Raw genomic sequence first — 26,431 nt, 5'->3', positions numbered from 1 at the left:
CTTTGCACAAGAGTATGTTGACTTGTAACATGTTAAACCTGTTCACCAAAAAAAAAAAAAACACAAGTTTTGGTGCTTGTATTTTAATGTAAATCAAATCCAGTGTTTCCCAAAAAAAAAAAACTTCCAAAAGAATGGTTCTTAGTTTAGTACGGTGTCGTCAGCTGTTTAGTCGAGGGTCTCACCTCAGTCTGTCTGCATGTGTGAAGAGCTTCTCGTCTTCTCTCGCTGTAGCTCAAAGCTGCTCTGATGCAATACAATATTTACTCAGTTCTTTTTAACACAAGGTACCCAGCCTGTGAGAATGAACGATGAAGGCAATCATGTTGTGCAAAATCAATGGAAGAGTTCTGGTTATTTATGTTACTACATCTCACTAAATGCGATATGGGACAAAGGCTTGATTGTGTATGAGGAAGAGAGTCTGGAATGAGTCCCTATCTATGAATATTGCACTCGACCATGGAAATATATTTCCATCAATGACTGTTAAATAAACTGCTATGAAAAAAAAAAAAAAGATTCTCCAGTATCTTTTTTTCCTATTTCATCTGATTTTAAAATTACAAAGAATAAGTACATAAGAAAAGTTACTGAATTGATAATCTTAAAAACGGTTGGCTATTTGTGGACAGATCCCTCCCTGTGCAACCTTTTGTTTTTTATGGAGGAGCAGAAATCACACAGCAGGTGTCATTTTTCAAACAGCTTTGCAGGTCACCATGATGCTTAATCCCACTTTGGGACCCCCTGTAGGGAAGTGTCAGATTTAGAGGAAAAAAAGCAGCACAGGTTTATATAAACCTCTGAAAATATTGAAGGATTCACAAAGGACGGCAGACAAGATCAGATCAGAGAGTTCTGCCCGCTGTATGAACAGAAGGTAAAGACTGGCTAAGAACTACATCAGTATTTGTTTTGTGGGATAAATAAATGTTAAAATTACGCTTTTTTTTCTCCTCAGCATGGTTACCCCGTCGCCATTGTGGCTCTTGCTTGTGTGCACTGCTATACCTTTTGGCTGCAGTCAGCACTGGTCATATGGACTGAGCCCAGGAGGGAAAAGGGAGCTGGACAACCTGTCAGACACTCTGAACAATGTAAGCATGAGCTACGTGTCATGGCCTCGCAAACTTTTCCAGAGCATTTGTTGATCTTCTTGTCTTTTGCTTGTACTTTTTTATTTTTCCACAGATAGTCGAGGGGTTTCCACATGTGGGCCCAGCCTGCTGTGTTTTGGGCTGTGAAGAAGAATCTCCTTTCTCTGAGATGAGGAAAAGAGGATTGCTTGTATGTTGTTATTTCATTTGCTGCAAGTCATCACTCTGACAGTTCTGATGAAATGCTTCATTATTCTCACACATTTTATTTCTTTTCTAACTTTTAGGATATTATCACCAGCAGGGAAAGTGGACACAAAAAATATAAAAAATGATCATCATTTCATGGTACAATAAATACTGTGAGCATGTTCACTTGGTGTGATTATTGTTTGACATGATTTATAACCACATCAGAGTCTCTTAACTCCTTGTTCCCTTCTTTAGCTTTACATTTTCTCTATTCTATTTTATAACACCCCCCCCCCCCCCCCCCCATGTCGTGGAGAACCCAACTTAATACCCCAAAAGGAAGGTGAAGACAGCTTGAAGCTTCCCTTGAAGCTTCCCAAAAAAAAGTTTGCCTAAAATATTACCAAGGTGTTTTTATCTCAGTAAGATGTTGAGAAGCTCATCTGTGACTTTTGTTCTTTAGACTGCAGTTTGTAGTGCTCTATTTATGGTCTACCAAAAAAAATATAACGGGAAACTATCTCAGAACTCTGCTGCAGGTCTAGTAACAAAAACAAGAAAAAGACCGAACATATGACTCCATATATAGATATATATATACAGGATATAGTATAACATATAACCTATAAGGTTGTAGAAGTTGAGATCAACCTTTATTTATCCTACAACAGATAAATCCTACATATGCCCTTGTGGAACAGATGTCATGTCCAACAGTTTCCCCAGCCTCCGCGTTTCGTGGCCCTCTTCCTCTGGCCACTGGAGCCCATGCAGATAACCTTGTTGTCAGAGACACTCTACGTATATGGACACAGTTTCGTAGACACTTTGGCCAGACTCAGGCTCTAATATCCATGCCCTTAACCTCAAATCCTCTTCCTTGATAGATAAATCTTTCCAGATGTGGTTTAATAAGGGAATCCGTTGTGTGGGGAACCTTTTCATGAATGGGCTTGTTTTGCTCATTTTTCCACCTTGTGAGGCAACACAACCTACCAAAACCACACTTCTTCAGGTACTTACAAATTCGAGATTTCACCCGCTCACATTTTCCATCATACCCATCCAAACCACCGACCAATCCGCTTGATGAGTGTCTGAAAGTCAAGCCCTACCTGACGGGTCACGTGACTCGCTTATATAGCACTATCCAGAAAATGGAGGGCTGCTCATTACGGCACCTGAAAGGACAGTGGGAGCAGGATTTGGGCACGGTGCTCTGGGATGCAATTCATAATTGCTCACGGTGCAATTAAAATAATTCATACATCGTCAATATGCGTGAGGCACGGGTTATTGCAGTTTAAAATCCTTAACTGCCTGCATTGAGCTAAAACAGCCTGGATATTCCCTGGTGCAGACTCGAGCTGTACCCGATGTCACCAGGCCCCTTCTACCTTAGGCCATATGTTTTGGACATGCCCAAAATTAAACGCATTCTGGTCTGACATCTTCAATACAATCTCATACACATGTGAAAGGAAGGTTGACCCAGACCCTGTCACTGGAACTTTTGGGGTTGTCCCTAGCAACAGCTGGATACCCAGACATCGATCAGATTTGATTGCATTTTCAACATTATTAGCCCGCAGGTTTATCCTCCTCAATTGGAAATCTCCAACCCCTCCATCTCACTCACGTTGGATTCGCGACGCTATGTCAGTTCTTAAACTGGAAAAAATTAGATGCACGGTTCAGGGATCATCAAAGAAATTTAAAAAAACTTGGAACCCCTTCTTAGACTATCATGCAAACATATTTGAAGCTAATACTCTAGACCAGTAGCCCCCCCCCATCTCGCCCCTACCTTCTCCCCTCCTCTTTTCCCTTCTCTCTTTGCTCTTTCTTCTTTGTATTGCAGTACTCAATTTGTCTTTACTTATGCATTCTGCTGCATACAGAAGTATCGCATATACTAAGTTTGAGGGATATGTATACCATTGCAACATATGCACAATAAAGCTCCTCTGTCACTTTAATTTGTTTATGTATTTCTCTCTTCTGCTGTTCTTCCTTCCTTTTTTCCTCGTCGCTCTCCTTTTTTCGTGTGTGACTGTGATTATTTCTGTGTACTATTGTTGAAAACTCAATAAAAAATAAAGATAAATCATACATATGTAAATGTCAGAGCTTTTTACATCACCTTGGCTGTAAGGAAAGAAACAAACGTAAGATTAAAAGTCCTTATGCCATTAAAGGTGCACTATGTAGATTTGGTAGTGAAATTTTAAAGTTGGAGAAGTGAAACAAGTCTATGCTATATTTTCTGAACTAAATACACAAAATGTATTCAAAGGAAAAATGGGTCCCTGGAACACTGTTTGGAGCTAAAAAGCTACCAGTTACGGTTTCACTGTTGCATGCCCCCCACCATAACTTCTCACGTAGCATTTTATTTTCAAACAGTGGTACAGTATGTTTGTGTATATAGTTATGAACATATACCACAGAATCTACATTTCTCCAACTTTCATATTTCTCTATCCAAACTACATTGTGCACCTTTAACGTGAGCAACATGAAGTCATGCTGTCACAGTTACAGAGAAGTTTAAAAAGTGCTTTAGATCCCTAGCAGCCTCGTGCACTCAATCACTTTCCAGGTGATGTCTATTAAGTCCTTACGGGTGTAGGGCTCAGGGTTTAGGGAGGAAATGGAGATTCAGCCATGGTGGTCGCAAAAACAAGGTTGTGAAGATCCCTAACGAAGCACTGAAGATGGCGCCAGCATAGCATCGGTCATAATCAGCAGTATGTAATCAACGGTTACATAGGAACACACAAAAACAGACGCATGGAATGCAATAAAAACTGTCTGTGAATTAATGTCTGAATTTAAGTGTTTAATTTATTTAAAAAGACCACACTATGATAGTAAAAATATTTATGAAATATTGTATTAATTATGAAACAAAATATGATATTATAAACCCTATAATATTATACAAATGTAGATTTAAATTGAATAACCAATAACCAGTCATACTGTCCGAGCTGGTCAGCACTCTAATGTCAGAAGAGTGCTCTTTAGCATTCTTGGTATCTGTTCTTAAGAACTGGGAAGTGAGACGAAAGTCAAACGGCAAATGTTGTTGTCTTTCTTTCTTTCCTCAGCATTTGAAATGTGGATCGATCAATTGAGCAAATGTTCTCCTTGCAGTCACAAAGTGTCTGTGTTTCTGACCTAGCTGCCGCTTCAGCTGTTCTTTTGTTGGCGGTAAAACACACACACACACACACACACACACACACACACAGAGTTTTTTCAAGAGAGAAAAAACTTTCTTTCTTTAGACTAAACTATAGCAGTATTCACTAAAGTGGGTATTCATTTATTCTCTCCTGCTCACTTGTAGTGTTCTCAGTGAGCCAGCAGAGGTCACACATTCATCTTACATTATGGGCTCCTGTTGTATTAAATTTACCTGACTAAGGACAGCAGATGAAAAATACACAGTATATTTCTTATATCTAACAGAGTATGCATATCTAATGTGACTTACTCATGATCCCATCAGGTTTGTTGAGCTGGCTGAGGAGGGTGGTGTAGAGGTCTTTCCTGTGCAGGTACTCGTCGCAGTGGCTCTCCTGGACCTGCCTCCACACCTTGATCATGGTGTTGCCCTCAGTGCGATCCCTCATCAGACCCCACGCCTGAAATGACATTACACCATTGTGAACAATGGCAGGGCCCTCAGGGCTTCCAGGGCCTGAAACATCTGCCATCCGTGATAGTCCTGGGACACAACCGTGGTTACATTCATTATCAAGGCCAGCCCAAGCTCTGCCGCAAGTGCGGTGAGCAGAGACACCTTGCAGAAGCGTAAGCGTAAGCAGGTTATTTGTGGAAAGTGTAGAGAGATTGGTCATACTTTCGAGGAATGCACCAATGGCAGAAAGTGCAGTCTTTGTTGAGAAAGCAACCACCTCTTCAGAGATTGCCTGAAATCTTTTGCCAAATTCAGAAAAGACGCATAATTCTCTTCTGACAGTAGCTGAAGTTCAAGTCGAAGTGTAAGGTCTGGAGATAGAAAGATTGGACAGTTCTGTTGAAGAGCCTCTCAGAGATATCCAGGCTTCCTCCATCTCTTGAGGGTAATGGTGCGTCCCAGTCACCATTTTCTGTGGTAAGTTCTCTGAGGATAGCTTTGCCTTGGATTGTGACTGGTGCTATGAATCCTAGAGGATCATAGAGGTTGTTGATATTGGATAAGAAACCTCTGCGAGTGTAAGGCTTTACCTTTTCTGAGACTGTGAACACAAAACAGTCAGTTTGGAGGTTCCATTTGATTCCAAGACTGCATTGAGTTGGAAGCATATCTGCATTAAGGTCAAGGTCTTTAAGGTCGCTAGCATGATCTTCGAGAGGAAAGGCTTCCATGACGTCTTCGTTGTTCGCTGCGATCTTGTGGAGCCTCAAGTTCGATTTCGAGAGAACTTGTGTCCCCTTCAGTAGGCTGACAGCAGCTTCAACTGTAGGCAGAGACTTCAAACCATCATCAACATAGAAGTCTCTCATCACAAAGTGTTTGACATCTGAGTCGAGAGGTAACTGGTTGAGCTGGACAGACTGGTGCAGGCAATGAATAGCCACAGCTGGTGATGGGCTATTACCAAACACATGTACTCTGATGCGATAATCCACAATGTCTTTGCTGAGGTCATTGTCATGAAACCAGAGAAAACATAGTAAGTTCCTGTCTTCCTCCCTTACCAAGAAACAATAGAACATATGTTCTATATCAGCTGTAAATGCGATGGCTTCTCTCCTGAAGCGGATCATTACACCAAGCAGTGTGTTGTTCAGGTCAGGTCCAGTTAACAGAACATCATTGAGAGATACACCATTGTACTGGGCACTGGAATCAAACACTACACATATTTGCTTTGGTTTTCTTGGATGATACACACCGAATGTTGGCAAATACCACCGTTCTTCTTCATCGGTGAGAGGAGAGGCTAACTCAGCATGACCTTTTTTAAACATCTTGTCCATGAAGCTGTGAAAGTGGTCTCTCATTTCAGTTTTTCTGTGAAAGTTCGCTTAAGAGACATGAGGCGCTTAAGAGACCTGAGATGCTTCAGTGCCTGAGGCCTGTTGAAAAAGGAAAGATGTTGTTAAAAAAAGTATTCAACCCCTTAAACTTTGGCAAACCTCAATGCGATTAAGTAATGTTACAATTCACTAGCAGACGATTTTATCCAAAGCGCACATGAGCCGCCCCTCAATGTAATGCAAGCCTTCTTTTATGAGCAAATTAACCAGACTTTTTCTGCAGATTGGTCTGACTTAGTCTGCCAGAGTGTGTGACAAGAGCAGCCGCCTCCTCTTCATAGTAATGATTATTCTGGAGTTGCTTTGATTAAATTAGGTATACCTGAGCACCCTTAAAAAGAGTTTGAATTTCTTGCATGCACTTACAAGGTGTATTACCATGAATAAATTAGTATGATATGTAACATCAAAATGAATTATTCCTTAGAATTAAGATTTGGCCTGATGAATATGACTTTATGTGAATCCAGATCATTCCCAGGCTTTTTTTTCCAGAGCCTCGGCTAGGGGTAGAAAACGTTTTCTCCCTCCATGTAAGAACAACAGTGGTTGTCAAGTCATGTTGCCCGAGTCTGCTGACCACTTGGAGGTAAATTAAGCAAAGATGTATTTAACCTTTTTAACAGTGACAATTAAAAATATACACTGTAAGTATTTGAAAAAACGGTGAACTGCTTTGATATAATTTGGCGAATTGTGCTTTGAACAGATTTCAAGACTCCTGATCTGACAAGAATACCCAAAGATTAGCAGTTTATCAGGAGGCTGGCTGCTTTACAAAGCACTTGGTAATATAAATCTTTAAAAAAAAGCTTTGAACTGTTATTTATTTATTGCTTTATTCTCTTAAAGTTCACTTATGGCTTGATTCAGGTGAATCAGGACAAAGAAGACTGACTGTTATCCCCCCAGAAGCTGAGGGTTACAACGCAGCCTTTTTAAAAACACAGACTGGTGGAGGGAAAAAAACACTATTTATATTTTGCCACTCCAGAAAAATTAGATACATCCCCTCCCGCCGAGTTTCAAAAGATGCTCAGCGCAAATTGCAAAGTCTGTGGATCTGGCATGCCATTGCAAGTTTTGGCTGTGCATATAAAGTCCTGTGTAGACCAGCTATCGTTGGAGGATGACTTTGATCTCCATTGAGAAGTATTTCAAACTTTGCATAGCTTTTGGTTTTATCAGATTATTTCAAATAAAGATTTTGCAAAGTGTAACCCCAATGTCTTTTTTTAGTGTTCCCCTGATATAATGATCGTTACTGAGTCAATTCCGCCCTTCACAAATCTTCAGAGAGCTCCTAACTTAGCTTAAAAATTCCTAGTAAAGAGTCCTAGGGTGTGTTGGAATTGTCATTTTTGCTTAGGAAGGTTCCTAACTGAGTGAATTGACCTGGAAGCATTTAAGTGGCGGCCATGATAAGAGCCGTTCGAATTCTTTAAAAGCTAAGGAAAGGTGGGTCAATGCTTCCTTTGTAACCTCCTTTAGCATAGGATACACTGGACCACCCTTCTTTACGAACGGAGATGAGATATGCCGCCCCACAATTCCTTTGGGCCGCAACATTGAAACAGAGTCGCGCATCCAACCGTTCACAAAAAGGAACGATGACCATAAAGGGACACAGATCATGTAAGGGATAAAAAGATAAGAGACAATTTTAGCCAGATGATGTTTTATTCAACATATTTCATTCACTTAAGGATGGTATGTGCAGTTGTACATTTGTATGTTTAAAACATTATGTATATCTTGCATGAATGTAACAATTAATTTCATACAATCATACTTATTTTGATGTTGATTTATGATTGGACAGGTAGGTGATGGTTTCACTTTTGTTACTTGCAGCCTGTATTGCTTTTATTTAAATCCCAACCTTGTGGTAATTAGGATTATTTCACTGGTAAGAAGGCACAGGGGAAAGTTTTTTAGATGCGCTTTTAGTAGTCCATTTTCGGAACACTGTAGTTTCAACACGGCAGACCCATGTCATTAACCTCCGCCGGCCCGTCGCATTTCATTACGTCGCCTAGTGGAAAATGTGGTCGGATTGTCAGAGCAACGAGATCGCCTTTCCCTAAGTCCTTTATAAATTCTCCTACCATCTTTCCTTAACCTCATGACGTTTTCCCCGGGGTTAATGTAAAGTGGATAGTGAAAGGGGATAGGAGGGACAATTCGGATGCACCGTTAGCCTAGGAGTGGTTTAGGAACATTCTTAGAGCAACTCTGAGTCAAGAGTCAGAAACTTTCATCTTAGTGAAGAGGTGGGATTGACCCTGTTGCACAAGATGTGGTTGGTTAATCCAAAAAAATTGAGAAAAAAAATCGATTATAGAATCTAGTCAGATATTGTCTAATTATGAACACTATGAAATAAGCATCTGTGTGATCATTTGTAAGATGCACTTTAAAAGTAAAAAGCCTGCAAAATGTTTGAAATCACATGCCTACTTGTACAGCAGCTTCTTCACATGCTGACAGTGACATCAGCATGTGAAGGGCCTTAATTAGTGATTCGATGCACCTGTGGAGGTAACCACATGTAGAGAAACTCGACATGCATGTCTCACTTTGCACTGAAGAAACTGCACAAATCATTTTTCTGTTCTGCACAACTGAGGGTCAAAAATATTTTCCTCATGTCCTGTTTGAAGAACATTTCTCCATTTTCTCCTCAGCTTGAGAAACTCTTAAGCCTACTACTCCTAACAGTTTTTCACCTGAGGAGCTCTCAAGGGTTAAAACACTTTGTGAATAACGTTCATCTTTACAAGGATCTAGTCTTAACTTTGAGGGAATATTCTTCTAAAATGTAATGATTTGTCAAGAATTTTCTTGGAAGTTTGTCACTAGGAGCAACTCTTAAGCTGGCGATACACTAGACAATTTTGTAATCTTAACTGATTTTTAAAATGTAGGAAGGTTTGTTGTCATGAGACTCGTGATTAAACGTGACTTCAGAAGATAAACAAACATTAATGACGATCATTGTCAGCTGGCTGTCCTGGCGTGCAATTTTAAAAAGAAATATCAACTTTAAAATGTTAATTTACAGACGGTTTTAGCTATCACATCTACTAAAGAAGCAGTGCAAACAGTAAGAAAAACACATTGCTTGTCGATATCTATGTTCTGTTCTAACTTTTTGATAAAGCTTCAGTGAAACATAAAAAACCCGTGCTCCCAACCTTCAGTCCCTTTTTATAAATGGGATGAATTTGCAGAACAGAGCTTACCATGATTTACTAAGGGGTGATGTGAAGGGCAGTCACTATGCAAGTAGCTTTCAGGGCAAGAGTCTGAGAGAGCATTATAATACAGTCATCAAGTATGACAATATTTTCTCTTCTATCATAAAATATGTAACATTATCATTATATTAACCTGATGTTTTGCTCCTGCTGGTTTACATTAAGTTTATATTCCCTCTCTTATTACATTTGTTGACCAGCTGTCACTTTAATGTTGCCTGAGATAATAATGAACCAGAAAGCTGTATGAAGTTACCTTCAAGCTAGCACACATTTCTCTCAACAACTTTACCTGTCAGTACCTGTCAACAGGGAAGCTAATGATCCAACACAATTAACATTGTATGTAAACTTATCAAAACATGGCTGGGCAATAATGAAGACTTTTTTCAGAAAATTGCATGAATGGAGTGTTGCTGTTAATCATTTAAAGTTTATGGTCATTGTGTATTTTCAGTGTAACCTAATTTACAATTCTCATCTACCTCCTTCACAAGAATTACATTTAACGTGGAGTTTGCATTCCACTTACCTTAAACTCAATCACAAGGACAACGGATTGACCTTTGTTTAGAGATTGAATCTAATTATGCTGATTGGGTTGTTGGGCAGCAGGAATTCTGTCTGTATTAAGAACATTGGTGATTTGCTTAGCTCTACAGCAAAAGCTCAACTTTTCATGTGCTATGCAAGAGGTGTTACTTCCTACATGAAGCCTTTGTTGGGGGAAAAAGCCAACCAGCTAACCCAAAATTATTTAAAGGGTCCTGACATATCTCCCAATTGATATAATAACGAATCCAGAAACACTGTTCAACCATTGTTCAGAAATGTCAGGAATGAATGTGCCAGATGAATTGACACATTTGTTTTCATTACTGTAAATGGACAAAGGCCCCAGCAAAAATAAAGAATGAGATTCACCATCAAGTCTAATACTGGCATGTTCTACATTTGTAGAACATTTGTACAGAAAAAAAGCAGACAAATACAATATGTACAAAATAAATTATTTATTTAACAAATGACAAAATAAATTCTTCAGTTTCACTGGATGAACAAATAACACAAAGTGGCTTTAAATGCACAAATAACAAACAAACTTGCCAACATAAACATTATTTCAAAAATCGTGATAAAATATTTAAGAAGCGCTCTTCCCAGGCAGCCGCCTCCCGAGCAAACCGCTCATCCCTCTCCCTGGTCTCCCTATCCCTCCTCGCTTGCTCCTCTCTCCTCTCCCTCTCTAATCACTCCTCCCTTGCCCTCATCTCATTCATCAGCCTCTCCTCTCTCTCCTTTGCCTCGTCCCTTCTCTCCATCTGCTCGAACAGTCTCATCCACGGTGGTGGCCTTCTCCGTCTTTTGGCAGGTGGAGTGGAGTGGAGGTGGAGGAGTGGGAGAAGGAGGAAAGAGAGGAGGTGCTGGGTCTGGGAGCAGAGCCAGTGGCAGGAGAGGAGGTGGAGGAAGTAGTGGAGGCAGAGTCGGAGGAAGTAGTGGAGGATGAGGTGGAGACAGAGGCAGCCACTTGCTCTTGTGAGGGAAAGGACATGACAGCTGCTCCCTGGGAGGATGAAGATGCCAGGGCCAGCGGGGTGATGATATGGCTGGCCCCAAGCACCTCATCCATAAAACAGGAAGCAGCTGTCATCTCCCCTCCTTCTGTTTTAGGGGTTTTCAGCTCCTGAGGAAACATGACAAAATGAACAATATCCATTCAAGTACACAACCACATGTTTCCATTGTAATGTTAAGCAATGAAGTATATTTTATGTTGATCAGTTCAAATTCTATTGGCATATTGAAGAAGTCAATGTTGCACAGTGTGACATGTGTTCATTGCTTTTCCTGCACAGGAATCCTGTGTGCAGCAAAAATTGCCACAGTTGGCTGTGCCTCCTGGACCAGTAGCATGAATGGTCAAATAAATGGCATGTCAGTCTTGATCATGTAATGTGCAAGTTGTATGAGTTACATACTTTATACTTCTGCTTCAAATTCTCCCACCTCTTCTTGAGGGCAAGGATGGGGACTATCCCCTCCACCCCCATCTCTTTAGCACATGCTCTGATGAGAAGTGTAGTGTAATTGTAATGGGTGAATACCATAAAATCACCTTTAAGCTTATCTTTGAGTTAGATCATCACATGACATTGCACTGACATCGACTTTTAAGGCAAAATAGTATAGATTGTGAGCCTATATAGCCTGTAGTAGCTCATGACAGCACCTATCCATTAAATCTACAGATGCAAATGGTATAACTTACTCGAAACCCTTAAGGGCAGCGTTCCGCTGTCCGGTGAACAGATTATTGTTCCGGGCTCTCCACCGGATCAGCTACCACGTGTGGTCATTTGTCCCTGTACAGCAAAAGCACTTGTTTTCAACATCCATACAATAATAATGAGTAAATGTTTTTGAGCTTCCGATAACTCATGGCAGACACTTTAAGTGATATGCACTATGGCTCAATAAACAATTTAACAACTTCACATTTGAAATGGTAAAATACAATTCATTTCCTGAAAGGATGCATCCGAATCCATACTGCATAAAACCTGGAAGTTAATATCCATGCTGAAATGTTTAGTATACTGAGGTGGACCCAAAAAATACCTACTGAATGACCACGAAAGTTCATTATAATGAAACTCCTTACTGAAAAGTACGTACTGCCTACTGAACTGTGGCTATTCGGAAACGGCCTGGTATACCGTACATTTTCCCGAATCAGTACGACATCCGGGTAATTTTTGGTAGACTGCGGATCTCACATTTGTTGGCATACTGCATTTTGATCAAATCAGTACTTACTAGTAGTATAGTGCGCGGCTTTGAAAACAGCCAAAGTCATTGCTTTCCAAGTCAAAAGTCCAAACCTTTAAATTTTGAGTCCTAAACAAGTCATTAGCTCTCTCTTTTGTTACATTTACACAAATCACAATTTCTATTTGAATTATTTTATTTAGCCTATTCTTAAAAAAGAATAACAAAACCAGTTTTTTTTTTCTTGATTCTGTATTTAAAGATGTGTTCCATTTGGTCAGATCGTGTATTGAAGTCGTAGATCAATAATCACCTTGTTTAATCCCCTGAATGATCCTTGCCACACTGCAGTCATTTGATCAAGGTCTTTTTATTTTTCAAATGTATCACATAAACAACAACAGCACAAACATAGGACAGTCAGAAAGGAAACCTGTCCAAACCCCAAGCAATATGCAGAATGTATTATGTGTAAAGGCAGTCAGCTATATAGCTTCAAAGAGAGCGGGAGTTTACAAAGCTTACAAACAGAGTTTCAGTCTCCGGCCTCCATTGATGGGATGATATTCTTAATGTAGGCCATAGCTTTGTCCGGATCCAAAAACTCTACGTCCTCCGCTCCGTGAGTGATTCGAAGTTGAGCTGGAAATAAAATACCATACCGGACTTCCTGTCTGTCGCGGAGCAGCTTCCTGACATTTGTGAAGGCAGCCCGGGCTTTTGCAACACTGGCAGTGAAGTCCGGAAAGATGGTGATTGAATCCCCATTGAGGCGAAGTGGACCATGAGTGCGGGCACGGTGAAGCACCTCCACACAATCTTGATAATAGTGCAGTTTAGCAATGATTGCACGTGGTCTCCCCCTGGGCCCCGATGTGAACAGTTAATCAGCTGCACTTTGTCCAGCTGTTACACCTCGGTTAGCAGCTTGGAAACCGATGCGGTCGAGCTGGAGCCGGGCGTTTCAGGGACACCGATGATTCTTATGTTGCATCTTCTCGTTCTTCCTTCCATGTTGTTATATTTCTCTTTTAAGCTGGCCATTTCCGCTTTAAAACAATGGCTATTCAAAAATCAGACATGCTGCCATAATCTGGATTAATGTACTTTGTCTTTACTTGTAGTCTGTGTTAATATATGCTCCTTGTCTGTGTTTAAATGCTCATGTATTTAAATGTGTTATATGTTACACATTTTTATTTTATGTCTGTGTGCTGCTTTATCAATTGCTTCATGCGTATGTGTTGTTTAATTTGTTATGCTTATGTGTTCTTTTTTTTTTTTTTTTAAAGGTTTATTTTGGGCTTTTCGTGCCTTCAATGCAGAGAGAGGACAGTGGATAGAGTCGGAAACCAGGGAGAGAGAGCGGGGAATGACATGCAGAAAGGGGCCACGGGTGGAAGCAAACCCGGGCCTACCGCTCGAGACGAGAGTCTCAATACATGGGACGCGCGCCCTAACCACTGCGCCACCAGCACGCCCCTGCTTATGTGTTCTTGTGTCTATGTTTTGATGAAAATTAGCTTGCACGGCTAAATCTGGCACATTTACATGTGTGACTTTGTTGCTCTTGTTAATTAATGTGTGTTGTCCCTTTTAAATAAAGAAATCTAAAAGCCGCTCACCCGTGTCCTGCAGAGTCACGACTTCGTCCGACCATGACGATAGCCCCCCCTCCACTTCTTTGATGCTAACCTTCACCTGATCGATCTCGGATTTGAGCGCCGTGGTGTTGTTAATGATCTCGGTTTTCACCGCTTGTAGTTCACTCTTCAGAAAGGCGAAGTCCTCTGCAAGAGCATTTTTTAACTCGGACTTTATCACCGCTTTCAATGAGAGCAGGATTTCTGACCTCAAACCCGAAATGTCCATCTCTTCGGAGCCGGGTGACGGTGGGGTCGGTCGGACCGGACTCTTGGTGGCACTCTGGTCCAAGGAGGAGCTGGGCCTAACGTTAGCGAGTCCGGTGTACTTATATTTCCGCAAATTCAACGCCATCCGTGTACCCGACGGGCTCACTCCACATCCAGCATTAGTTTGCAAAAATTTTAAACAACCACACTGCGTGAAAAATCAAAGAAAGCCTGGCGGGAGCTCAAACAAAACACGACTTACTCCATTGCAGGCAAACCACGCACCCCACTGCAGTCATTTGAAAGGAGTCAATAAGATAAAACTTTCTCCCAGTTTTCTCTTGTACCTTCACAATGGTGGCATGAATGAATGCATTTAAAACCTAGAGAAAAATATGTGGTTACATTCTTGCCTTGAAAAATATATAAGGATCGAACTGTAAATACTTCATGTTGCAGGTCTCAAACAACTTATATGGACCGACTTTGCTCCACAGCACACCTTGCCTTTTACCTGACCAGATTTCAGCTATTACTGAGAATTAGAAGAACAGTTGGCCTCATTTGTAATTTAGTGCAGCATCAATTTCTCAGAAAGCCTACTGAGTGCATATGTAGGTCTTTCAGAATGTTGCTGCTCAAATAAAATGGTATTGATATATACTTATACTCCTCTGGGGTGACTGAAGTTGACTGTTCAAAGCAAGTTGTGTCACATGACTGGAGACTGGAGGACAGAGGGTCTGATTGTGGACTCTGCGTGCAAGTTGGGGATTGGGGAACGCTAGGACATCTCAAGGGGCTGGGTTCCAGTGCTAAATGAGCAGATGAAATAGTGGCAATCCATTTTGCTGTGATTCGTGGCTCTGGTTCCACATATTTCATTGGATGTTTAGTCAATGTTGATTTTTGAGATGGTTTTTTCCTTTTGTTGAGTTTAGATCAGCACTTTTCCCATCAATGCTTATTATTGTAAAGGGACCCAAGAAATCAGTTTCTAATTTCCCCCCCTTTCTTTTTTCTTGGCAGAAATTTTTTCGTAATACCTTGTCCCCCACCACAAAGCTATCATCTTCGCCCTTTGATAACTTCCTCTTCCGCACCATTGCTTGTGCTTCTGTAATATTGGCCTCCACTTGAGTGTACACATCTTCAAGGTTGGTAGTTTGGTTGCATACATCCTCATTTTCAATCAGATATTTGACTTTTTCATCACTTATTTGTAGCATAGTTGTAGATAAATAAACCCAAGTACACATAATAGCAAATAAATAGATATGGTTGCCAAAGCAGCTCCAACAGCAGGGAAATGCCATCTCATACCTTACACATGACTGGAATTTCAGACGGGTAACGGGCCTCCCTTCCATACATGAGAAATAAGGAGAATATTTTTGGTGCATAATCCAAACACAGTAGGTTTGATGTAATTTTCCCAGTCGCTTTGGTGGTCATGCACCATTTTTCTCAAAGCCCTGAAATTGGAACACATACTGTCATTCTCCATACACACATGATAACAGAGCATAAATACAAACAACATGTAGAAAAGTGTATTTTCACCCTTGAATGGTGCCATTACGCTTTTCAACCAAGCCATTTGTTTGGGGGTGGTATGGTGCACTGAGGCTTCTGGCAATGCCAAGCTTTTCACACAACCCTTCTAGAATATGCAGTGGATATTATAAAGAGCAAACAGTTTTGATGTAATTTTTGTTGTTGCAGCGTAAAGACACAGTTATTACGTCTCACTATTCTACTTGCTTCGTTGACAAATTCTTTTCCCTGGTCAGTTCGTTTTGGTGCACCATACAAAAAAGTCCATTATGCACACTGTCACTTCGTCAGTCCCCTTACTCTCAAGAAAGAGGGCCTCTTTTAACAGGAACTAATCCGCCAAAAAGGCTTTAGTTTTTGAAATACCCCTACCCGTGGTAGAAAAAAGCACAACCGTATTTTTTCACAGAATTCTCGTGTCTAGTTTATGAAATGTATGGACGGTCGACAAACAAATAAATGAGGGTGTAAAGTTAAGCTTCATGCAGCTCTGATCCATCTCCAAATTAAGACCATCCTCTGTTATTCCGACCTGGAGAAAGTCATACATGCATTTATATCCACTATATTTTAGTCTCACTCAGGCACGTCTATCCCATCTTCAGCTCGTACAAAATTCAGGAGCCGGACTACTAACATGGTTAAAAAGAAGAAGTCACATCACTCCAATTCTTGCCTCCTTACCCTGGCTACCAGTCAAGCTGAGGATTGGTTTTAAATTACTGTGGACTGTGTTCAAGGTGTTGAATGGACTTGCCCCCACATCAGCCGGTAAGAGATCTAAGATCCTTTCAAATGAAACCTTCTGTCAATGCCTAGATTCAGGACAAAGTACAATGGGGATCAGCCTTTTCTATTGCAGGACCAAAATTATGGAACTCTTTACCTCCAAACATCCGTCTCTCACCCACTACTGATGTTTTTAAAACTTGCTTCAAAACATATTAATACTCAATTACCTTAAATTTATTTTAACCTGTGAAGCTCAAACTCCATAGCTCTGTTAGTCTTGTGTTACACTGTACTGTATTATTACCTGTTCTTGTCTGTTATTTTCTAATGCTTAGGTTTTTCTATCTGCGCTGTTCACTTTGTGTGTAAAGTGCTACATCAATAAAGTTGAGGTGTATACACAAAAAAATTATAAACTTAAAGATGTGTTTTTACATTCATTTGTATAAGCTGCATACTGCTCCATATGACATCAGTGTTTTAGGTGTAACCTAAATGTTGAGGGCTGAAGCTCATTGACATCAAAAGTTGAGTTGAGGCATGGAAATGAAGGCAGCGAGAATTTTTATTAGCACAGGTTTTTTCCTTAATTTGTCAAGTGGTTTTTCTTGTTTCGGAGACAAACTATGACAACTAATGATTTGTCTCGTTAACAAAATAATGTTCAATAATTCTAAACAGGCTCAGTTAACAGATGTATCAATTAAACAATAAATCAAGTCTGCCTATGCATTATAAACAACCAAACATTTAACTCATTTACTCAAACAATAACTCACATGTGGACGCACTCAGCAAAGGTGGAACAGGTCTTGTCCTTCGGAGAGCAAAGAACTCTCCTTCCCTTTATGGGAGACCTGATTTGGGGATCTCATTCACCTGTAGTGGATTGCTGCAGCCAGCACAGGTGATTATTGTTGCTCCTGATTGAGCTCAGGGAATCAAGCCAGGCATGACATCTCAACTTCATGTCTTCTACACATCATCATCATCTCTGAGCTCAGACAATGGAACTAGTTGTGCAACGGGTCTGAGGTATGTTTGGGTTTTGACCTTGATTTCTGCTGTTCTGACCTGACCATCTGGTCCAGGGTGCGTTTGGATCACTCTTCTGATGGGCCAGAGAGCACGAGGAAGTTGCGGGTCCACAAACAGTACCACTTTGCCACATTCAAGGTTCCTAGTGTTGACATGCCACTTAGGTCGTACTTTTAGATTGGGAAGATAATGGCGAATGAAGCTTGCCCAGAAGAGAGGTCGGTAACCATCTGACTCTGGTGCCAACGTCTCTTTCCAATAAACTCATTGCTGTGAGGCATCTCGCTGCCCCATAAGGAGCATATTTAGAGTGACAGGGTCAGGGTCTGCAACATCCAATGAAATGTATCCAAGTGGCTTGGAGTTCATGATCCCTTCAACTTCTATGAGAACAGTGTGCAGTACAGCTTCAGTCACTGACTGGCCTCCAAGGACGACCCGCAGAGCATCCTTTACTGACCGTATCTCCCTTTCCCAGATGCCACTGAAGTGTGGAGAGCCAGGAGGGTTTAAGTGAAACCTGACCTGGTGGTCAATTAGTTTTTCTTTCAGGCTTGGTGCCATTGAGTTGAATGCTTTATCCAGCTCTGCTTGACCTCCACGGAAGTTAGTGCCTCGGTCTGATGTGAGGTCATGGGGCCGACCTCTCCTAGAGATGAAGGCTAAAAGAAAGGCATCTGTGTAAAGATTCTCATGGACATCCAAGTGAACACAGCGTGTCGTCATGCACTTAAAGATAATGCCCCAACGTTTCTCTGTCCGTCTTCCGATCTTGATCGTGAATGGTCCAAAGCAATCAGTTCCAGTAGACCAGAACGGGGGCTTGAAGAGACGAAGTCAGGATGGTGGTAGATCAGCCATTTTTGGTACATCAGAAGAGGCTCTCCACCTTTGACAAGGCTGACATGAGTACTGATACTTTCGAACAGCTGCTCTACCTCTCAGCAACCAGTATCTTCTTCGGATCTCACTGAAGACTCTTTCTGGCCCAGGGTGCAGAAGACGCTCATCAAAATCTTTAATCAGCAACTGAGAAATGTGATGATTGGGATTCAGAACAAAAGGGATGGATCGTGTCTTGGTCAAGATCAGTGGCTCTACGAAGCCTACCTCAGCTTGCTTCCCTGATCCAGAAGGAAATCACCCTGCCGATCCAAAGCACCACCCTTTGGAGTGACTCTACCACTATATTGCGATGGCTAAAGTCAGATTCATGTAGGTACAAGGTGTTTGTGGGCACTCGCATTGCTGAGATTCAAGAGCTTACTATGGCTGAAGATTGGCGGTATGTTGATAGCCTCTCTAACTGTCAGACTTAGCTGAACCGTAGAGGTGGAGTCAAGGAGTGGCCAGCTCTTGAACTCGAGACTCCTTTAGATGAGTAGGCTATATAGTTAAGGAAACCAACTAGCATCCAAAGCATCTCTGTACACCATTCCTCTGGAGTAGCACCTCTTGAAGTGTCTCAGTGTGGTACCTGGAAGGATACCCTTACGATGGCAGCGGATCTTCTTGCCAGATCTTCCACATCAGATCCTAATTGGACCGCAGAGACAATTCTTCTACAGTAGGCCCAAGACGACAACTTTCCAGCTGAGTTTGTTGCTTTGCAATCCAGCAAGAACATGTCATCCACCAGCTGGTTGCTGTCCTTGGCTCCTGAGTTTGACCACACCCTCTGCCTCATCCTAGTGGGAGAAAGAGATAGTGGAGGTTCACTGTGGGCAAAACCAACCTGCATGTAGCCTTAGGAGGGAGGAGGAGAAACGCTGCAGTCACCTGACCATAGCAGAATGCAGAAAGTGACATCAGAAGGTGGACTGGGGGCAACTGAAACAGGGGCACCCCTGATGAAAAGTCAGTTGTAGGTGACCCTATCACAGGGGGGGGCACCCCTGCACCACACAATGACTGAAGTAAAAAAAAAAAAAAAAAGATAATATAGAAAGAAAGAGGGGGAGGAAAGGGGAAATAAGAGAAAGGAAGAGAAGAAAAAGAAAATGTATGGGAAGAAAAAAAAAAAGAAAAGAAAAATGGAATGAAGGAAAGAAGAAGGACAAAAATAGGAATAGGGGTATAGAGGAAGGGTAGCTGTGGTAAATGCTCTCATGCTGTCTCAAGTCATGCACAATTGCACATTACCAGACTGGGCTTTTACAGAGGTCATGGCAGTTATAATGAACTTAATTTGTAAAAGTAGCGTCATTGCAAATGAAACTATTATATCGGGTGAAGTTTAGGAGGGTTAGAATTGATTGATCTACACACAAAGAAAATAACACTCTAAAAAAAAAAATATTAAGCACATTTTTGGCCCAGGTTCTGGATCTAATCTGGAAAACTCTTTCAAACAGTTTTTTTTTTTCTTTTTCTTTCAGAAGTTCTTTAGTTCCGAGCAGTTTGGATAATTACACATCACGTCTCCTCTTTGGTCTCAACACTCAACTTTGAATCTTCTCTGGGATTTTCCTCCCTGAGCTCCTCTCTTCTTTCAGGTTTGCCTCCACATACATGTATATGTACAGGAGGAGATCCAGCGTACAAAGGGGACGCGGACTTTGTTATCTGAGGGGATTCACAGATAGAGACATCTTCACTCACTGATGGTGATGACATCGACGTGATGTCTTCTCCTGAGTTGCTGAGTGCTGCAAGTCGTCCAAAGCCTTCAACTGATGGTGAAAAGTGCGTTTGCTCAACTTGAATTCAACCTGAGGCCTGGCCTTCTTACATTTTACAATCTGTGTGCTATGGCTATTTGGATGTGAAGATGTGTGCGGCGAGAGACGGCGCCGATGGAGCTGTGAGGAGGACATTCACTGACTGTCCTCTGAAACATTCACAGGTGTATCAGGGGATGCTGAGGGCAAAGCTGTGCTCTCATTCCCTGACTTACATCTCCGGACTTCAGTGTTTTTGGATCTCTTCTGATTGAAGTGACTTTTGCTGCAGGCCAGCTCTGTATCGGGAGGAAGCTCTCCATTATACAGCAGCACAAACTCTCTTTGGCTGTCCAAAGGGAGAATGGTCTGCCTGAGACGACACTTGTTGAAGGTCTCCACAACAGTGCTGGGTATCACCTCTTTCAACAGGTTACAGTTGGTATGCAGAGCAGGGTTACAGTTCATCTCCAACAGCCACACCTTAAAGTCCTCATCAACCATGAAGTCGCAGCCAATCAGGTCGAAGAAGCCCAGTCGGCATTCCAGCTTCGATTTGACAGCTAAGAAACACTGCAACATGACCTGCTGCATGCGTTTTGCAAAGACATGCTGCGTCCTCCTGCTGGCCTGTCGGCCCTCTGCCTGCTCCAGCTTCAGTCTGAAGGCGGATACGTCCTCTGGGCTCTTCATCAGAAAAATACCTCTGCCCTTGTTCATTCCCGTCGGCTTACAGATCCACATTTAATTCCTGTTGTTGCTTACACGCTCCTGCTGGGCAAAGAAAGCCGCCCTCTCTTCGCTCTTGTCCATGCAGAAGGTAGTGGGAATAAACTAGCCTCTTTGATCTTCTGCCGTGGTTGACTTTGCTGCTGACTCGCTCATACTCCCGCAGACTGCTGAGGAGGCCGATCTTAGTTGTGAGCACCTTGTTATTGGGAATGTGGTACATCAACTGTTCACCTTCTCTGAAGTTACTGTACTTGGCTGAAGATTTGGTGTCACACCACTTGAGTTTGAAATCCTTCCTGTGCTTGTTGTGAATCATTTTCCATCCTCTGCTCTCACAGTAACTGCTCACTATTTACGCTCCATTTGTTCCTCCCATGAAGAAGAAAGGCCCAGACCCTTGGGGCTCCTCCACCCGACGCTCCCTGTTCGAATGTTTCTGCACTGATTCTAAATCCTTGGCTTCCTGGATGTCGGTCATGTGGGAAAACCTCAGCGTCTCCTCTGTCTGGCCCTGCTCCAGTCCACCTTCTTTTTAAAAAAAAAATTTATTAGGTGATGCAGAACAATACAGTACAAGTGAGGGACATGACGAGCAAAAGTATGTAGGAGACAGGGGAGACACGACGATACAATGCACAACAATGACAAGGCAAAACAGGCAAGCAGGGAGTAATAATAACGTTTTGCAATTTTGTATGTTGAGGGTGTTGAAGGGCCCTGCTTGTGTGTGTGTGTGTGTGTGTGTGTGTGTGTGTGTGTGTGTGTGTGTGTGTGTGTGTGTGTAATTCGAGTGTATGCTTGTATTTATTTATTTTTTACCTTTCCTTTTTCCCTTTCTCCATCTCTTCCTCCTTTTGCTCTATCAGTCCTGTCTTCTCTGATGGACCCTCGCTGCACTCAGATGACATCACTTCAGGCTGACACTAACTGTGGGAGAAGATGAGAAATGTTCCTACATGATACACAAGTGGGCTCTTACAGAAATGAGGAGAGTAAACTGAAAATTGAGGCAATTGAGAGGAACCATGAAGAGAACTCGTTTACACTAAATCTATAATAATTCTTGTTTAGTGTTGTTTTGCTTAAATATATTTTTTAATGAGCTAAGCCAACATTGTGACTGTATTTATGGCTGTGTTAGTCTATTGGTCAGCGTACTAGTTAGCGTGCAAGAACAAATGTTGAAGGCATTCATTGTCTTTATAAGATGTCCCAGTAACTCAAGTCATTTCCTGACTTTCAGACATAAAGTGAAATATCTCTTGTAGTTTTCTAATTTTTTTCATTAGGTGATGCAGAACAATACAAGACGAGTGAGGGACATGACAAGAGCAAAAGCAAACAGTATCTCTGCTAAAAAGAGGCAAAATCAAGTTGCTCTTCTTATAATATAAGGCTTTATTGTAAAGGCTAGTTCATAATGAAAGTGATAAACTCAAGCCGTCAGGTCACAACAATGAATGAGGTGTTCAACGTCACTTTCTAACCTCTGTTGTCATTAGTATGATGGACATCAGCTGGTAGAGGAGGAGCAGGCCCAGGTAAGGAGACGCACCTGGTGAGGTTACCATGATGATGATAGACTGTTTAACATTTAAAGTTTAGATTAAAGCATGAAATAAAGTCAAATAGATAATAACCAAATTATCCTATCTCAGGGAGAATAGAAGTATCAGTTCATCAAACTAGAAAAATGTTTATCTAAGCAATAAATAATATTGTCATTTGCTGCGAAAGGATAAATATCTTAACATTGACAACATAAACACTCTGTACAAAAAAGGCCAGCAGACTTTCATTCATTCAACCTTTATTTATACTCGAAAGATCATTGTGGGGCAACCCTCATTTACAGTGACATTGAGTCATTACAGAAATAATTAGAAAACAGACATTAAATCAAAAAGAAAAACAGGAGACAGATAATACAAGACTGCTAAAATCAGTCTACAAAAGTCTAAAATGTACTAAGATAATTAAGCGAGTACAAAACTGCAATAACTTGATTGAAATAGAATGTTCTTATTGTTCAGGAAAACCGGCTCCAATGGGTAATAAACCCCGACCAATAACAGTGAAGCTTCTAAGGCATAAAGACAAACTCTCCATTCTGGCCGATGCAAAAACCCTGAAGGGGTTGAAAGTAAATATAAATGAGGACTTGGATCCACAGGCTCAATGCTAGGGTTTTTCCTGGCCTCAATTGTGCAACTTCAACTGCTGAGGAGACTCAGGTCCTCAGGAGTGCAGGGAGTACTCCTGAAGACCTTTTATGACTCTGTGGTGGTATCATCCTCTACAGAGTGTTCTACTTGAACAGCAGCATTACACTGACAGACAGGAACAGACTTAACAAGCTAATAAGGAAGGCAAGCTCTGTCCTGGGCTGGACCCTGGACCCTGTTGAGGTGGTGGGAGACAGGAGAATGATGGCAAAGCTATCATCCCTGATGGAGAACGTCTCCCACCCCCTGCATGGTACTGTAACAGCACTGGGCAGCTCCTTTAGCGGCAGGCTTTGCCACCCGCGGTGTCTGAAGGAGAGATACTGCAGGTGTAAGATATCTTTCTATATATCTATTAATATAAGAGTAAAGTCTATATCCCTAGAGGAGAGCATGGAAATAATTACAATTTATAACATACAATTAGATATTAGACTTATCAAATAGCACATAATAATATCTATAATAACCAATAGATAACTGTAGACATGCTGTCAGAACTCACACAGATATACATAAATTAATCTAAAGAAAGGTGACCATATCTACAGCATCACTGAGGCCAGGAAAACCCTTTAAATACCTTTTTTATATTTCAAGAAAATCTCACTTTCCTTATTTCTGACCTCAACATGAAAACCATCAACTCTCTAACAGCCCTTTGAGAAAATGAGGAGTGTGTCAATTTAAAAATTCAAGGACCTCATAAATAAGTGCAGACAACAACTCTCTGTCACACAACATGCATACATGTAGGCCCTGGGGAAGAACCACAAAATATCTTCTTGATCTACTCATCACAACTGTCCACTGTCTTTAGTTTTAACTGGCCCACATGGGCTGGCTGCCAGAAATAAATAAATTAATGAGAAACACTGAACGAGCTAACAAGCCAGTGATGGTTACCACAGTTGACCTGCTTATAAGTAGCCTACTTTAGTGTCAATATAATAATATCAGAAAAAAGCTGGGAAAAACACCCAACTGTGAGAGAACAAGTTTGATTGATCAAGCCACTGAAATGTTTGATTAATAATAATAATAATAATAATAATATTGTTATTTGAAACATGTTAATACAATAGTAGATAGCAAGTAACTGAAAAAGAAAAGCAATACTTCTTACCAAAGTTAAACTTATCAGTATCAGCTGCCATATTCAACACTATAGACAGACAAAGATCTGCTAAATGCAGCTGATCCTCACTGAAAATTAAATGAAGAAAATGTGTAGTTTCCTCCCACACTATCAGATCAACAGATTTTCACCATGCACACATTAGCTGTGATATGTAAAGGTGGTTTGATGAGAATCAAACATGATCATCTCTATAGTAATGTAAATCATGTTCTCTAGGTTGTCTCTGCGGGACCAGACAGAGGAGGCTTCTTGATGAATTTTAAACTATTTTTGCTCAGAGCCTCATCTCCGCAGATCATTTGTCAGCATACTGAAGGAACAGAGGGCACCGAGACACCCTGGAAAACCACATCATGCACACCTATCACCACAGCTGTTTTTATTACAGAAGGTCTGCAATGACTACTACATGAGGTACTCGATGAGCCTTATCAGGACTCTGATTATGACATTTGTGCTTTGGGGAATACCTTGACCATGTTGGAGAAAATATTTTTTTTCTGTCCAAAAATACTATTGAAGACATAGTTTTAAGTTTTTTGTTTTATTGTTGTGTCACACATACATTTATATGCCCAGCCCGCATGGGCTTACGTGACATCATAAATTAAAACGTTCCAGGATCAGAGTGCACTAGGTAAACTATATTAATTGTCAAGAAACACAAAGAGAAAGCAAAGGCAAGTCAAACTAATTAAACAGAATATTCTGTCTTCTTTTCCAGGCTTTTGAAACAAAATTAGCAAGTTTAAACACATCAAACTTAAACAGCCATTCCAGCTTTGCACATCTGTCTGCCCAAATATTTCAGGATTTTGACGAGCTACTTCATGAAACAACAATTCTCTTAAATCATCAAATGTTGTACAATGCAAAATAAAATGGGATTCACTTTCAACTTTGTCCAAATCACACATCTCACAATGTCTGTTTTCTACTGGAATATTTCTGAATTGACGGACTTCAGTGGCCAGAAGGAGAATACCTGATCTTAACTTTTTCACCAAGGATCTTTGGCTTCTAGATAAACGACATGTTACAACTCAGGCATAAAATTATTTTTTAATCTGTACACATGTCCTTAGTTTTGGCTTGACAGAACGTTTTCAAACCATTTTTCTTCATACTTGATCAATGTATGAATGTCTTTCATGGAGTTAATGTTACAGCACAGATTATTCATGTAAATATATGTCATATCTACCTCCTCCAATATTGAATAAAGATCATTCGCCCATGGAGAGTTGTTTTTTGCTCCACATACATACTTTCTTGTTTATTCGGTCCTCTGCCATTTTGATTAGTCAATTCCACAATCGGCTCATTTTCACATTGTCGAAGTACAAGACATATTGTGGTGTCAGCCAGATTATGTTATTGATTATCAGGACCAACAGGATGCAAGAATTATTATTATTTTTACTCACACACTTCAGAAATAAAATATGTATATATATATATATATATATATATATACATATTTTTTTTTTTTTTAAGATGCCCTTTACAACATGATAGTGGAAACCCAGTTGGATTAATGGAAAGCAAACTCAACACTAAACATACAGCTCCCTCTAGTGGATGATTTGGGGGGATAACTTGTTGCAGATTCTGAAAATAATATCTGAGGTTTGGGAGATGTTTCCAGTGAAACAATTAAACAAATCAGTAGGATTTCAAATTGATAAGATCTTTTTGGATCATTATTCACATCAGCAATAACTTCTCATTTTAGTAAACAAATGCTGAATGAGTGAGAAGACCATCTTTTGCTGCCAATATTCTGACTTACTTTTTACATTTATTTATTTCTGCATTGCATTACATTTGGTGCTAGAATTGGGGATATTAACTGTGTGTCACTAATTATGTGTCCATGCCATGATAAGTCAGTATGTCTGTTCTAAAAAGGTTTGGGAAACATACATTTGCTCTGGAGGTATCTGACATATAGCCTACATGCACTACAAGTGAGAGTGCAGGGCCTTCTTATCATTTGCAGAAGCTGTTTTTCACACAAAATGTAAGTGTGTATTTAAAGGATCCCATAGCCTACACAATTGTTAATTTCAATTCTCATACAAGGTTTAATCTTCTGTAGGACAATTGTTTAAAGA

At 40.8% G+C, this 26,431-nt stretch overlaps 1 protein-coding gene, 1 non-coding gene and 1 pseudogene across 2 annotated transcripts; 1 reads left to right on the top strand and 2 right to left on the bottom strand.

Annotated features, from left to right (window-relative positions):
* Window positions 1–658: 658 nt before the first annotated feature.
* LOC114920186 (progonadoliberin-1) lies at window positions 659–1,475 on the top strand. Its single transcript, XM_065963974.1, has 4 exons — window positions 659–883; window positions 965–1,100; window positions 1,195–1,290; window positions 1,388–1,475. Exons 1-4 carry the CDS (start codon window positions 873–875, stop codon window positions 1,433–1,435), a joined length of 291 nt encoding a protein of 96 aa, XP_065820046.1. The 5' UTR covers window positions 659–872; the 3' UTR covers window positions 1,436–1,475.
* A 9,130-nt stretch (window positions 1,476–10,605) lies between these two features.
* On the bottom strand, window positions 10,606–17,810 carry LOC109982030 (uncharacterized). Its single transcript, XR_002277902.3, has 3 exons — window positions 17,298–17,810; window positions 11,877–11,970; window positions 10,606–11,291 (listed from the first exon to the last, which is right to left on the bottom strand). It is a non-coding gene; the product is annotated as an uncharacterized protein (transcript).
* A 2,562-nt stretch (window positions 17,811–20,372) lies between these two features.
* Window positions 20,373–21,426, bottom strand: LOC109982022 (protein polyglycylase TTLL10-like; annotated as a pseudogene).
* Window positions 21,427–26,431: the final 5,005 nt, after the last annotated feature.

The sequence above is a fragment of the Labrus bergylta genome, chromosome 2, assembly GCF_963930695.1.
Source record: "Labrus bergylta chromosome 2, fLabBer1.1, whole genome shotgun sequence".
Lineage (NCBI taxonomy): Eukaryota > Metazoa > Chordata > Actinopteri > Labriformes > Labridae > Labrus > Labrus bergylta.
Note: the sequence above shows the minus strand (reverse complement) of the source record. Positions and strands in the feature narration are given on the sequence as shown.